This window comes from Neovison vison, chromosome 12 (genome assembly GCF_020171115.1).
Source record: "Neovison vison isolate M4711 chromosome 12, ASM_NN_V1, whole genome shotgun sequence".
NCBI classification, from domain to species: Eukaryota; Metazoa; Chordata; class Mammalia; order Carnivora; family Mustelidae; genus Neogale; species Neogale vison.
Window position 1 is genome coordinate 137,818,691 of NC_058102.1, and position 15,526 is coordinate 137,834,216.

Genomic DNA, 15,526 nt, shown 5'->3' on the forward strand with positions numbered 1-15,526 from the left:
CCCACCGGCAGCCCCTCCTATCGGTTTGAGGACTTCTGCAGCTCCCCCTGGGATGTTCTGCCAGCTCTGTCTTCTGGTCCCTAGGACTGTCCGCTTCGCAAAAGCTGACACCATTGCGAATTCATCTCTGGTTTTGCTGACTGCTATTAAGGAATTTTGTATTTATTAACACTCAAGAAAAAATTTTAAATAAATCCGATGAAGCCTAGTACTCCCGTGCCAAGGTGGTTGTGGAAATGCTGAGTGTTTCGGAACATTGGGATAAGACTGGATGGGAAGTAGAGAAGGTTTTTCCTAGGGAGAGGATCTGGGCGGGGCTGGCTTGGGAAGGTTCCGTTGTGGAAAGAAGGGGCACTGACTTTCCAGGCTGAGCAGCCGAGATGGCAGTTTCTGTGGCTTTGTCCACACAACCACCTCTTGGGGGACAAAAAGGGAGGAAGGGAAAGGAAGGAACAGACACGGACGCAGCACAACTCCCAAGAGGCTGAATAGCCTTGGCGGGGAAAGTTTCCTTCCTTTGTAGATTCTGCGGGGGCAAGACCCCAGCCCACTCCGGTGGTGAGGGACGAGCTGCTGTATCACGGGGAGTCTCGGGAGCGCCCACCGGGAGGAACACGACGAGCAGGGCCTAACCGATGTGGGCATGAGAAACCTGGGACCAAGGTTGGTAGTCAGTCGACCTTCCTTGGGGTTGTGAGTTGTTCCCCTGGGCGACTTCCCTCTCTGTCCCCCGTTGTTGCCAGGCTTGCATCTCCCCGTGCTTTTGCTCCCTCCTCTGCAGAGGAGCCGATTCCTGTCACCGGCAGCCCCTACTCGCCAGGAACTTTGACTCACGGTGACTTACGTCTGCTGCTGCTTCTACACGGTGCTTTAGCTCCAGACGCAGCTCATGACTCCTGCCCGGGCCTCTTCAGTTTTTGAGAGAAGGACTCAGTGGTCAGGCTTGGGCTTTGGTTAGCACGTCTCAGCCCTATCCCATCAGCAGGACGGGGAGCAGGGGCTGGGTAGGGAAGGGAAGGTGGACAGGGAGGAGGGGTGACCGGAGGTGGCTATGTGATCTTTGCCCACCCTCCATCAAGGGGCTGTGGATGAGGGAGAGGGCTGCCGAGCATGGGTCCCGAAACGTGCTCTTTTCACACGTCATTCATTTAGTAACTCCACATCCTTGGCGTTTCCCCCTTAAGTCAGATACTCCGAGCGCTTCCCTTGAGGCTAACCACTCCTGAGTGGTCTCGCTTAGCAGGCTTAGCAGGTGGTGAGAAGGAGCCAGCTGCAGGCTTTGCACCAAAGCTGCTCACATGGTACAGGGAAAACCTCGTGGGCCCCTTCAGATGTCGCTGCAGGATTGACACATCCATAGCTGGAAGACCGTGGCTGTCGTAGAACTCCAGATAGCATTCTGTGTACCAAAGGAGTTGGTGCTGGATTTTTAGCAGGTCCCCATTTTTGCCGTATAACTGACAACAGATAATTTCTCAAGTGCATCATGTGTGGCGCCTGTGTCCTCCCCGCCAGCAGTATGGAAGGGATGCTTCCGAAAGCTCACGGTTGCATCAGTGTTCAAAGATTATGATGAGAAGTACTGTTTAGTTCATCAGTTTGCACGAAGTTGAGCTACTGGTGCACGTCCTGTGTTGTTCCGAGGCTGGCTTGTCAGCACGTGCACGCAGCGAGATTAAGGAGAGAACAGAGGAAGCGGGCACAGGGCAAGAGCGAGCTGTTATCTATACGTGGAGGAAACTGCAGGCTTAAGATGTAAGTAGCCGTTACTGAATAATACTTAGCTACCTTTAAAATATGTAAAAGGCCGTTATCAGGCATTCCCGGTTTCCTTACTATGTTTCCGCTGAAAGACCATAATCAGAGGAAGCTGTAAAATAACTTAACATAGCAGGAGTTTGGATCTGAAAGTCATACCATAGCAGGTTCTTCTCTGCGTGGCCCCAGGAATTCTGGTAAAGCTGTGTGTTAGCTCACCACGAGAATAACTAGCAATTACATCTTGTCATCAGCGACAGGCGTCGCTCAGGAGAGGCGCACCATCTAGACGGGGCTCTGATGTGGTCGGGCCTCATCTGAGGAGGCTTCCATTTGATCAGCCAACATCCGTGCTCGATAGGGCTAATGGGTGTGGTAAACAGTCACTTCTCAGAGGCCTTTCAGGCTTCTCTCAAGACATCGCCTGCTCATAATGGTTTTCCAAAAAGGAAGGCCTCAAGTTTAACATCTGTTTCCATGTATCTCTTTTTCTTCACAAAATTGTATTTCCACAGACATTATTTGTCTTTGAGTTGCTTGCTTCATTTCCTAATTATTGGGTGGTGGTATCCTGACCTCTTCACAGAGGAAAGTCCGAATTGTTTGAGCCGAGGAGCTCATGGGCACACACGGAAGATTCTGACCCCCTGTGTTTCCCATTGTCTTTCTGGTAAACCCTCCTCTTGAGGTGCCTTGTTCTGGCTGTTAAGCGCTGCCACCATCCAGACACAGCTGCAGCCGGTCCCACCACACACCTTCTCACGTGGCTTTCCTGCTACCAGGGCTTCCCGACAAGAAGCAGGTTAGATCCTTTAAACGTGAGACTTCTGGAAGATCAGCCATGAGGATGAGAGGTGCCCCCAGAGCTAACGGGGAGATTCCAACAGCACAGCCTAGAGCTTCACCGGCCCGGGTAGCCGGGCCCTCGTCAGGGGAATTGAGTTGAGTTCCTTCTTCCACAGAAAACTGGGTCCGTGAGGGAAGCCAGCAGATACCCAGGTGAGAAGCACTGAGTGGTGAGGAGATGAAACGTGGGTCCAAAACAGAGCCTTGAGCGCGTCTGCAGTTCTGGCTCACTTTGTTTCGGAGATGATGATACCTTTGAGCTCTTGAGAAGGGTCAGAGAGCCTGAGACCAGAGTGGAGTGGACGCACTCACGTGTACTTGTTGTACTTGATGGAGGGCAGTGTCCTCGTCTGTCTACGCAGAGAGCGGACTCATTCCTTCGAGCCCCTTCTGGCTCAGGTTGACCTTCCTCAGGGGCTGGCTTCCCCCCTGGGCACTGCTCTAAGCTTAGCCTCTGAGGCATGGAGAGCGCTCCTTGCATGTCCTTGTGCGTGGTGACAGGATCGTGGGGGAGAAGCCAGAGACTAGGGCTGGTTTTCCTCATTGTGGACGGCGACATTGTGGAGACTGCATGCACCGGTGAAGACATTTTCACGGTAGAGCTTTGCCTTTATTACAGAGAAAACATGAAAATTCGGGGTCTGCCTCACCTGTTGGTGTTACATGCAAAAAAGTGGATCAGAGATTGCTCTTCCTGCTTTGTTTTCATAAACTAAATATTGGTTGGTTCTCCACGATCATTGTGGAAGCGGGTGTAGCTTCTTCCTTAGAGACCAGCCGTCCCCGGAGGGGTGGAGCCTTGTTATGACAGTCGGCTCTATCATCATTTCCTGTTATTGTGAAGGCCCATTGATTAGGACTCAGAAAAGACAATACCGATCTAAAATAATCACCACATAAGACAAACACTCAGTTCTCTCTTTCCTTTGTGCCGCTTACCTCCTTCCTCGGACGCCACGAGGAAAAGAATTTTCAAAATGATCGTCGCTGCGGAGAATTTATTTTAATTGGGTTAATAATAGTAATACTTGTTTAAAAAAAAAAAAAAAACCGAGGGCTTATTGTGTCAGACGCTTCACCAAACAGTTTAAATGTATTTTCTCATTAAGCCCTCCCAGGAAACTTAGGAAGGAACTGTCCCCATCCCTTGAGTGGAAATAAAGAATCATAGACACAGCGAAGGGAAGTGATGTCGCGGAAGGCACAGGCGGGGAAGCCCGGTGTCCTGACCAGGTGCTCGGGCTCCCCTCAGGGCGCTGGCGCGCCCTCCCTGCTGGTGCCCGGAGAAGCCCAAAGCCAGCCATGCTCCCTGTAGCGGGGTATGGGCGCCGCAGCCCTGACCCTCCCTGGGGGCGGACCCAGGTTCACTGGGCTCCTTCTGGCCTGACCACAGCCACCAGTTCCTCTCTGCCCTCTGCTCTGTCGTCTTCCCGAAGCTAGGGGATTGATCAGATGTGGCGAGTAACCGGTAGTAAGTACAAGTAACAATTCTTGTTCAGATTGAATTTTTGCTCGACAGTGATATTGATCCATAACGTGTCCAGAGCCGCCTTATCTTCTCCGATTTTTAGGCTGCCCTCCATATGTGAGTCTTAATCTTCTCTTGCCCTCCTGTTCCCCCATTTCTTAAATCCCCTCTTTATTGCCCTGGATCGGCGGGTGGTTTCCACAGTATAGCGCATTGAGTATACCGAGGCACGCTGAGAAATGAAACTGCAGGCTTCCAGGCCCGGAGGGCATCGAGGGCAAATTCCACAGCAGTAGACGGCTGACCGGTCACAGAAGCATGTCAGACATCTCACACGGGGACTGGTGAGTCTGAATCACTCTGAAGGGATGGCCCGACGCCTCTGCCAGTCTGGACGGAGAGAGCTTTCCCTTCGAGGAGTGGGGGGTTCTTTAAGTGGCCTTTATGCTCAGATTGTGCGTCGGGGTCAGATGGGCCCAGCTGGAATAGGGAGTGGCTTCTGAAGGAAAAGCGTTGGCTGAGTGCCACGACTGTCCCCCATGTCCTGTAGGATGTGACCGGTAGGGTGGGAGGGCGGTCGGCAGCACCTGCGTCTGCTAGACCGGCAGGCTTGCCAACTGGAAGAGCTCACGGGACCCAGAGTCCGAGTCGGTGGAGCCTGCCGCCCTCCACCTGGACCTCCAGCAGGAAGCACAGTTGGCCAGACCCCGGGGGCTGCCCCCCGGGGAACCAGGTTCAGGATCTTGTTCGTGCAGGAGTATCGACAGTATCGACACAGAGCTCGGCTCTCGTGTGCCTGGATGATAATGGGTACAGCTCCTGAGGACCTGGGTCCACAGAGAAGATGGTCCCGGAGCGTGTGAAACCATGGTTCCAAGTCACGTGCCATACTGCCGTTACGAGGAGGCTTTTTTTTTTTTAAGGAGGACAGTATTTTCTGTTGTGGTTGAAAATGAGTCATGAGCACTAATAGAAATGTCTCCTAACTTTTTTCATCGTTAGCTTTTATATATGAAGTGAATGCGCTTGCCTCTTTTCCTTTGGACATGTTGTTTCTCACGTGTTCACCTTTCAGATACTTTCCAAACAGTTTTTATCCGTTGTTTGGCTGACATGAGGTCTCTTCTCTATGATAAGGGGTGGGGCTGTTAGCAAGTATAACGTCTGGTCTCACCTCTGTCCTGCTTTCCCAGGGGCTCCGTAGAAAGACCCTGCTTGTCTCTTTGAACTTGGCCACACAATTTATTTGAGTTCTCACATTCCACTTTGTTTTTCTTATCTTTTTTTCCCACCCTGTATTAATGTGTTCAGCTTGTTTTTGTAAAACGTCTCATTGTTAACTTTTTTAAGATGTAAATTATTAGCTCTCATTTTTTTAAAAAAGAAAAATTTGATCGCATCTCATTTCCTCGAAGGTATGAGAAAATCTGTTCTTGGCCCTGAAGCCATGCAGAGAATGGACATCAGATATCAAAGCCCATAGATACCCATGCTTGATAAGTTGTCTGAGGGAGAAACTGACCAGAACTGCCCCTAAGTGGGGTCCACTTGAACCTGTCAGAGTCAGGCTCATCTTGGGTATAGGGCAGATGTTTGTGAAATAGGCTCTTTAGCATTTTCTATTATACATATTATTAATATTTCCCAGATGACCTTATTAATATTTCCCAGATTTACCTTAAATTAGGACTTGGGTGTCTTGTACAAATAGAAAAAGTCGAATCCAGAATGCTTAGCCATTTTTTTTTAAAGATTTTTTATTCATTTATTTGACAGAGAGAGATTACAAGTAGGCAGAGAGGCAGGCAGAGAGAGAAAGGAGGAAGCAGGCTCCCTGCTGAGCAGAGAGCCCGATGCGGGACTCGATCCCAGGACCCTGAGATCATGACCTGAGCCGAAGGCAGCGGCTTAACCCACTGAGCCACCCAGGCGCCCTGCTTAGCCATTTTGATTGGTTAGATAGGGCAGTTTTGACAAAGTTAGGGTGATACAACATCACCTTTTTAGGTGGGGTAGAAAAGGGACTACATACATCGTGGAGGTAATTAGGATCTGTGTTCTTGCCCTATTTATGTCCTCCTTTATTTGTCTTCTGGTCGTGCTCTCGGTACGTCCATAGGCAAATAGCACCTTGGGGTCCCGGCCACCTCTCGGCACTTAAGCGCCCCACACTTTTACTGAGAAGCCAGATTATCCATTGAGAAAATGAGCGAAAGCCACACAATGTGGTTTTTTTCATAAAGTCATGTGCCCTAGGAAAACGGTCACAGGACTGGAAGGAGTAGGCGCGGTGCTTATTAAAGCCGTGTGGTTACAAAGCTGAAGAACGGGGGCAAAAGAGATTCTTCACTCTCTCTAAATTGGGTCCGTGACAATTGTCACTTCGTATTGAGTTTAAGTCTTGCCCTTGGGCTGTGCATGGAGTCTGAGACCCCAGAGTCCGTTCGTCTTCTGCTGTTTCTCAGGACATCCGTGATAGGCGGGCTGTCCCAGAGGACTTCCTGAGGGAAGGGCCTGCGGCCTCCAGAGCTCATGGTGGCGATGGCTTCCACCCTGCCAGGTCCCTGTGGAACCTGCCCCAAGAAGGTCCTGCTAAGCATTCAAATCCTAAGGGCTCGGAACAAGATTTCAGTAGCAACAAAAGCAGACCAAGAAGCCGGCCTCCAGCCAGGCCCAGTGTCAGGACAGCCGCCGCTCCGTATGAAGGGCCCGCGCAGAAGCACTCGGGCTGCTCCGTGCAGATGCTTTATCTCGAATCGATTTTGCGTATTTTCTACGTCTTCAACCCGTAGCTCAGTTTTGCTTTAAGCGGCTGCCGGAGAAGTTATCTGGAACGGGGGTGGGAGCAGGACTTGAGGCAAAAGAAGTAATTCCGAAGTAGCATTCCTGCTCCCGCACTGCTGGCCGTGTGCCTGGGGACAGCGCGGGCTCCATCAGGGGTCTCAGGGTTTCCCAACACGTATTAAAGTCGCGCGCACACCACACCATGGTCTCTTACGTGTGCAATAGCGTTTTGTCTAAACAAGCAGAGCACGTGACTTGATTTAAAATATTGCTAAATGGGGGCACCTGGCTGGCTCCCTTGGTGGAACATGCGACTTTTGCTCTCGGGGTCGTGAGTTCGAGCCCCATGTGGGGTGTAGAGATTACTTAACGAAACAGAAAATTAAAATATTCCTAAAAAACACTAACCACCATCTGAGGTTTCAGCGAAATCATCCTTTTGCTGGAGGAGGATCTTGCCTGGAGGTTGGTACCTGCTGAAGTGGGGTGGCTGTGGCCATTTCTTAAAATAAGAGACAGCAGTGACAGCCACACCGGTCGCCTCTCCCTTTCGTGAACGCTTTCTCTGTGAGAGGCGATGCTCTCTGGCAGCATGGGACCCCCCGCAGGACTTCTCCCACTCTTGGACTGAACCCTCTCAAGGCCTGTGCCTCTCAGCGCAGCGTCTGTAGGGTTCTAAGTCCTCTGTTGTGCTTGCACGGGTCTCCACAGCCTCTTCCCCGGGAGTGGGCTCCACCTCCAGAAACCGCTTTCTTTGTTCGTCCATAAAAAGCGACGCCTCACCCGTTCATGGGTCCTCACCAGACGGCAGTGATTCAGCCCTATCTCCAGGCTCTTCTCCTACTTCTTGTTCTCTTGCTGTTGCCGCCCCGTCTGCACGACTTCTTCCCCCGAAAACTTGAACGCTTAGTTTGTAAACAAGTCTGCAAAGCACAGTAAAGCGAGGTATGCCTGTGTTAACGATGGTGATGCTCGTAGATGTGTATTAGTCATTCACCACCCGGGCCCCCGCCAAACCGCAGCCTCTGCCTGCCCGTCCCTGGCAGCTGCTCCCCCACAGCCCCCGCCCAGGCCTTCACCTGCTGTTGCCCAGAACCAGCGGCTCCAGAGCTCCCCGCGTTCCCACCATCCTCACGCCACTGTCTGTCGGCCGAAAAGTGGGCTGTGTTGTAGGAAGTCTTCGTTGTAGGAAGCCTTCGAAACCACAAATGATACCTGAGCACGTTGGGGGGGGGGGAACAGCTAAGCTCACTAGTAACCAAAGAAATGCAAATTAAAACCAATCAGAAGTTATTTCCACTTACCGAACAAGGAAACAATTTAATTTGAATGACCAGAGATGAGAAAGGTTCAGCAGGATAAGCTCTCCTGGCACTACGGAGGGGAGAGTCCGTTGGAACCATGGATGTAAGGGCCGATTTGACGATATAGATAACATAATGCCCCCAGTCTACTAATTCCTTTTCTCAGGACTTATTCCAAGCTGAGACCTGATTAGTGTTTGCGACAACAGCATTCCTCAGAGCATTTCAGAATGTCCTCCAGAGAGGCCCAACAGTGGTTAAAGGGATCTGACGCGATACTTCATCTGCTAAAATTAGGCACTTGAGGAATTTTGCATTACGTTGGAAGAAGTGAAACGGAGTGGCTTCCTGAATGGGCTTTATTTGGGTCACACTTAACTGTCTTTGAAGCTGTCCCTACTCCTCACAAGCTGTGCAACTTGGGAGAGATGTTGAACCTCTCTGTGCCTCCGTTTCCTTACCTGTAAAAGGGAGAGAGAACAGTGGAAATCTAGTTCGTTCGGCATCTTCCGCACAGTGCCTGACACAGCATAAGTGCCCGAGTGCATGTTAGTGTTAAGTTACTTACCTTCTGTGCCTCCGTTTCCTCCTCTGTCCGGTGGGAAGGACAGCAGTTCCCGTCTCAGGGGTGCTGGTGCATTAATGGACAGAAGGCACTTGGCGTGGACTGGGCACATGGTTAATAGCCACGTAGGTGTCCGCGGCTGTCTGCACTGTGCGTGCAGGGAAGTGTCCGCACAAACAGATCCCTAGCAGGGAACAGGGCTCTTCGAAAATCCACATCCTCACCCACATCCAGACTCGGTATATATCCAAAATAACTTGCTGGGTAGAAGGATGACAAGCAATTTTTGCCTTTTGTACTCTATTTTTCCAGGTTTTTGACAACACATGCATATTGCTTTTATAATTTCAAAAACGAACAGTGGTTTGGGAGTCGGAGCATTGTCTGTTAATCAGAGCAGTTGCGCGGGCCACGCTGCCTTCAGGCTGATGGTTTCTCCGCAGTTTGGAGAAGTGAGCCTCGCGGCCCCCGGTCACTCATAGCCGCCGGTGACCGTCTCTGCGCCGGGCCACGGTGCTGTGCAGACCTCTTCTTCAGCTGCGCTGGAGCAGTGATTCCGAACTCCAGTGCGTGCTGGAACCTCGTGAGGGGGTGCTGCAATGTCATCCCGCTGGCCAGACGGGGGGCTCTCAAGGAAACTCTGCCATGCGGCCAGGTGACGGGGTGGGGGGGCGAGCTGGTAGCAGGATGGCACCGGCTGCTGCCATCTCCTACCTGCCCGGGGCTCCTGCCCCACGGACAGAGCCCCCCTTCTCCTGGTGCATCTCCAAGTCGCGCGAGCAGTGTTTCCCACACCACCTGTGGGCACAGACCCTGAACAGACCTCCCGAGTGGGAACTTTTTACCCGAGAGACTTGGTAACGTATGTGTTTAATGAGACCACTGGGGGCTTCCTGCCACCAGGGAAGTTACGGGAACTCTGTTGAAGCCGTGGTTCTCTCTCAGACTGCACGCTGGGGCTGTGGGGTGCCTGGAGAGACCCCACTGCCAGGTCTGCCTCCCGCCTCTCAGTCTCTGATGTGACAGAGCCGGGCTATGTGTGGGCCTCAGGACTTGGGAAGTCCCTCCGGATTCCAACGTGCGGTCATGGTTCACAGCGACTGGCTGCGATGGTTCTCAGAGTGGGGTGCCTGGGACCCCATCGCTTGGCAACGTGTTAGAATTACAGTTCTGCGGAGTCCCGCCCAGAACTGCTGAATCAGAAACTGGGAACGGGACCCGGCAGTCTGGGCCTGAGCCACCCTTTCTCACGATTCCTGCCCATACTGCAGTTAAGAACCACTGCCCTAGGGTAGGGTTCTGAGAAGCAGGTTCCCAGACGGACTCCCAGGAGAGCTCAGTGGTCAGGATGCAGCAGGAAAGGGACTCCCGGTGGCCCGTGAGCACACTTGGAGGAATACCACTCTCCAGCTGACCCTTGTTCCCTTAGGCACTTAAGAGTTCTAAGAGCCTTGACTTCTCAAGTACCACCAACATCCGGATGTTCTTGTGGGCAGCCTGTTGCTGCCACTCCTAGGCCCCTGGAGGCAAAAACTCACGGCTGCCGTCTGGCCATAGTTAGTGGGCCATGCTCTCCTTAAAGTCTGTAAGTACTCTGGTTGGGAAGATATTTTGCAGAAGTACTGACCTGAGTTTGACTTGGATCACCAGACACAGAAGCAGAGAAGGACATGATTCTTGTGTGTGGTTCCTCCCCGGGTATAACTTCCGTGCCTCTTTGTTTTGTAGGTTTCATCATCAGCCCGCGCTAAGGGGGTCCTCTCAGCCCCAGCCTGCTCCCCACCACACCTACCGGAGAAGAAGGGGAGAGGAGGTCAGTGGCGTGCTGGGGCCAAGGGACCGAGAAGATCTGGAGGACAGAGGAATGGCCCAGGCGCACAGTCTGCCCGTCCCCATGAGGGAGAGTCCGTGGGAAGTTGGAGGAAGGACAGAGAACGTGACGAAGAAGGCGGTTTGGGAAGAAGAGCTAAGAGTGGAGGGACCTGCCAAGTGGCAGAATATCAGCCTTGAGAGCTGGAATCAGCCAAGGAAATTAGGGCGGCAGATGTCTGATGGTGACGGGGAGAAATTGTTTCAAGATCTGTACCCATTCCTGCAAGGAGGGCGAGCCCTGAATTCCCAGAGCAAAGGGAAGTCCCAGTCCCTGCCCAGGGTTCTTTCGCCCGAGAGCCTGAGTTGCATGGACATTCCCATTCCGTTAAACGATGGGCATTTTCCAGGTGTTCCTAAAATGCCATTTTATCCCCCAAATTGTGCACCAAATTTGGAATCCACAAGGAACCCCGAGAAGAGCGCCTCCTCGGCCCCTTTACCCCGGCCTAAGTTCGGGCGGCCCCTCAAGCCCCCCTCCTACAGCACTCACCAGCACACGCGGGTGGCAGTGGAGCAGAGCGACTCTCCGGACAGTCAGCAGGCAGACCTGTGCATCTCCTACTTGAGCAGGACTCACGAGCCCCGGCTGGAGCCGGGTGCGTCCGACTCCGGCTTGGAGCCGCCCGTGTACGTGCCTCCGCCGTCCTACCGGTCGCCGCCCCAGCACATCTCCAACCCTTACGGGGACGACCCAGCCCCCCGGCCCGTGTGTGGTGGTCCCCGTCAGCAGCTGGCCCCGATGGAGCTGGCCGGCTCTGGTTGTCAGGTTCGTCCCAGTTCCCCGCGAGCCGGGAGCACGTATGGGGTGGGCCCACGCTCGCCCCGCAGCTCCCCTCGGCCGCCCCGGCCCACCACCACTTACGACAGCTCTGTTCTGTACATTCCCTTTGACGACCCGCGGATCCGACACTTTAAACTCTCCCACCCCCAGGGTTTCTGTCAGGAAACAAGGGTTGAGGAGAAGTCCTACAGCTCCCGTCCCAGCACGGTCCCCACAGCTGCGTCCGGACGCCGTCAGCACGACGGTGCCATCCTGAGCTCACAGATGGCGACGGCCCTGCCGGGCAGCGTGAGCGGCTCCATCACCGCCGAGCCCAGTCCCCAGTGGCCGTGGGGCCAGCTCCCCAGGGATGTGGAGAACGGCGGCTTTCCTGACCACAGAGACCACGGCGCCACAAGAGGACAGTGGCCTGCTGTGGGCCGCGGCCAGCGTGGACACACAGAAGGCCCAGCCTCCTCCCCAAGCCCACAGGGCGAGAGTACCTGGGAAACTCGAACCAAGCTCAAGAAGTTTGAAACTGGGATTCAGACCAAGAAAAGTTCAAAGAAAAAAATGAACGAGACGATATTTTGTTTGGTTTCCATCCCAGTTAAATCCGAATCACATCTGCCAGATACAGATACGAACAACAATGACTTAAAACAGGGCAGCGAGAAAAAGAATGGGCTCGATAAGACCGCGGCTTTGCAAGAACAGAGTCTGCTGAGCCTGTCTTCCACCGACCTGGAGCTACAGGCTCTCACAGGAAGCATGGCTGGGAGAACAGAGTTCCAGAAACAAGATCTGGGGGAACCAGAAGAAGGCAAACAAACAGATGACCTCAGATTCATTCCCCCTGCAAAACACAGAGACCTCAAGTATTCTGGCTCATGGCCAGGGCACCAGTACCGAGATCAGCAAACACAAACCACTTTCACCGAGGACTCCAAAAGCCCACAACACCCCCCTGCCGAGAAGCCGGGAGGGTCCCCCAAAGCCGTACTGACTCCCAGATTTTCAGACCCCGTGGCCTCTGATGCTCACGTGCCCGTGGCATTAGCTTCCAGAGACCAGAACCAGGGGCCAAAGGCCCCTGCCCTCAAAGGTCAGATGTCCCTGAGCCCCTCCAGCAATAGCGCTTTCTCGAGAACTATGTCCTGCACACACCAAGCACCCGCTCAGGGTCAGGACGACGTGGACGGCCGCGGCCGCGGCACCAGCCCCAGGCCCCGGGGCGAGGTGGTGAAGGGGGCGACCACGGGCCCCTGCAACAGCAAGCAGCCGTTCGGGCAGTTTCTCCTGAAGCCGGTGAGCCGGCGCCCCTGGGACTTGATCAGCCAGCTAGAGAGTTTTAACAAGGAGCTTCAGGAGGAGGAGGACAGCAGTCAGAGCAGCAGTGGCAGTCGCAGTGGGGACAGTGACACAGAGGGGCCGTGCGAAGTCCACGCTGATGTCCCGAACAAGACGTGGGGCTTCGGTGAAGACAGCCGGGCCTGGAGAGCTGAGGAGCCCCGAAGGAGGCCGATGCTGGACGAGCCCGGGGCCCGGACGGGGAGAGTGAAGAGTAAGTCTGAGAGCTGGAGTGACGAGCAGAAGCCCAGCTGGTCCCCGGCCCCGCCGCTGTCCCCGGGCCCCGCCACAGTGGGCGGCAGCAGGGGTGCAGCCTCGCTGTGGGTGCACAGAAGCCTGGGCGTGGAGGAGGGCCACCAGGAGGTTGAGCACAGAGCGAACAAGCTAGCGGACAGTCCGGGTCCGCTGCACGGAGGGACATCTTCTAGGTCAAGTGACACAAAACCAGTGCCCTCGTCGGATCCGGCTGAACTGTGGCCGCCCCAGGGAGGTGAGGAGCTGCCGGCCGTTTCCATCTCGGCGGAGCTGAGCGCAGCAGCCCCTCGGAAGGCGGGGGCCGGAGGGGAGAGGAGCCCGCCGCCGCAGCTCTCTCTTGCCAGCAAACCCCGAGGACTCTCGGCGCCGGACTTGAGGTCTGTGGGGCTGCCGCCCACACGAGAGCAGAGTGCCCAGAAATTAGATGGGTTTTTAGGGGAAGCGAGTGCAATAGAAATCCCCCCGAATGAGTCCCTTCAAGCGAGGGCTGCAAGGATCCTGGGCATCGAGGTGGCCGTGGAGTCCCTGCTGCCAGGCACCAGGAGAACGGGACAGAACCAGCACCCCGAGCCTGATGGGCGTGCCCTCGGGCCGGAGGCCACCAGGGAGGAGTCTGTGTCCAGCTCAGTCCCGCCGGATGACCCCCCGCTGTCTACTGACGCCTTTTATGGCAGGAGAAAGTGTGGCTGGACCAAAAGCCCTCTCTTTGTCGGGGAGAGGGACAGTGCCCGTTGGGCTCCCCTGGCCTCTGAGTACTCCAGCATGGACAGGACCGTCCCCAGCGAGGCCCCCAGCCCCGAGCCTCAGCCCAGCCCCCAGGAGCCCCAGCCCTTCAATCACAAGGATGTGGGGACAAAACCACCCTTCAGGTCCACGCTGTTCCATTTTGTAGAAAGGACCCCAAGTGTGCCAGGCTCCGAAAAGCGGCTCAGAAGCACTTCCAAAGTGATCGAAAGTTTACAAGAGAAACTGGCCTCCCCCCCGAGGAGGGCAGACCCTGACCGCTTGATGAGGATGAAGGAGGTGAACTCCGTGTCTCGGATGAGACTCCTGAGCTCGCGGAGCGCGGACTCCGTGGACGAGGCCGAGGACCTGAAGGCCGAAAGGGGCCCCCGGGTGCCGCCTGGAGGCCCGGTGTCTCTGAAGGCCGGGAACAGCCCCCCTGTGTCCAGTGGCGGCTCCCCGCTGGAAGAAGATGGGCATCCGTCGGCACAGAGGGAGGAGAAGGACGTCCTGCAGGACTTCTGGTGCCCAGGTGAGGGGTCGGGCAAGCCGGCGGGTGTGCAGAAGACCCCGGGTGGGCGGGTGATGAAAATCCCGAGACTGTCCGTTATTACTGTACCAAAAGAGTCTTCCTTTTATTTTACAAAGAATTATCAAGAAGTTTTGCTTAAGAATCAAGATCCTGTGTGTATTGTGAGGATTGTATCTTTGTGGGAATGACCTTTGCAAACAAGTATAGACAGCTACCTACAGAAACAAATTTGGGGCTTCTTACTGTGGAGAGGGAAATCAGGAGAGCGTTCCCGCTTTGGTCGGACCTTGACGAACCTTGTAGGAGGCCGTCCTGTGGGTAGTCTCGCTCTCGCCCCAGACAAGCCTTCACCAGGCCACCGCACTCTCTGTATTCACCTGATGAAGAAAGACGTCCGGAGATAACGACCTGAGCTATGTGAGCTACGCAGCCTGTGATGCCGGGTCCCACCGTGCACCTTCCAAAACCCTTTGTCCCCCACTTTTATCTGTTTCTGCTACCGTACCTTTTTTGAAACTTGAAAAAGGTTTAGTAGATAAAAGGAGCATTTTGCACTTTCTCAACACTCTACCCTAGGAGGTTCACCCACCAGCTCTGTCCCAGGAGGCCCCCTAAGGTCTGAGTGCTACAGCCCAGGACAGAGGGTTTTGGCCTTTGGGCCTCTCCCTTCCATCCCCTTAACACCTTCAGGGCTGCTCCAGGTCAAAGCACAGGGCGGGTTCCTGGTGGCAGCAACACGGATTTCCCCCAAACGCAGTCTCACCCTCTCGGCGCTGCCACAAACAGGCGTCTCTGTTTCTAGCGTTTTCTTCAGGGGCCGGGGAATCAGCAGTGATGTATTCTAGAACTAATTCTAGAACTCTAGAAGAGCGGAGGGACATGTCAAAAGGCCTGATTGTAAACTGCAGACAGGAAGGGACCTTGACTCATTCATTCAGACCTTTTTTTTTTTTTTTAATAAATTTATTTATTTATTTGACAGAGATCACAAGTGGGCAGAGAGGCAGGCAGAGAGGGAGGAGGGAGCAGGCTCCCCGCTGAGCAGAAAGCCTGATGTGGGGCTCCATTCCAGGACCCTGGGATCATGACCTGAGCTGAAGGCAGAGGCTTTAACCCACTGAGCCACCCAGGCGCCCCTCATTCAGACCTATTTACAGTAAGGGGAGACTGTGCCCTTGTGTGTGTGACCTCGCTGACCCAGGGCCCTGGGCCCCTGTCCTGAGCCAGGCCCTCTGGTCTCTCACTATGGGGTCAGGCTCCACCTCCACCCCTTCTCTCTTTCCTACTTTGAAATCAGGATTTCAATCCT

The 15,526-nt window shown here is 54.3% G+C and overlaps 1 protein-coding gene across 2 annotated transcripts in view; it reads left to right on the plus strand.

Moving 5' to 3' along the window:
• Window positions 1-15,526, plus strand: part of JCAD (junctional cadherin 5 associated) — a 79,093-nt gene that overhangs the window by 55,045 nt on the left and 8,522 nt on the right. For both annotated transcript variants that reach the window (XM_044228931.1, XM_044228932.1), the window contains one exon: window positions 10,454-14,217. In XM_044228931.1, the coding sequence (XP_044084866.1) occupies window positions 10,454-14,217 (3,764 nt within the window). The remainder of the gene's footprint in view (window positions 1-10,453; window positions 14,218-15,526) is intronic.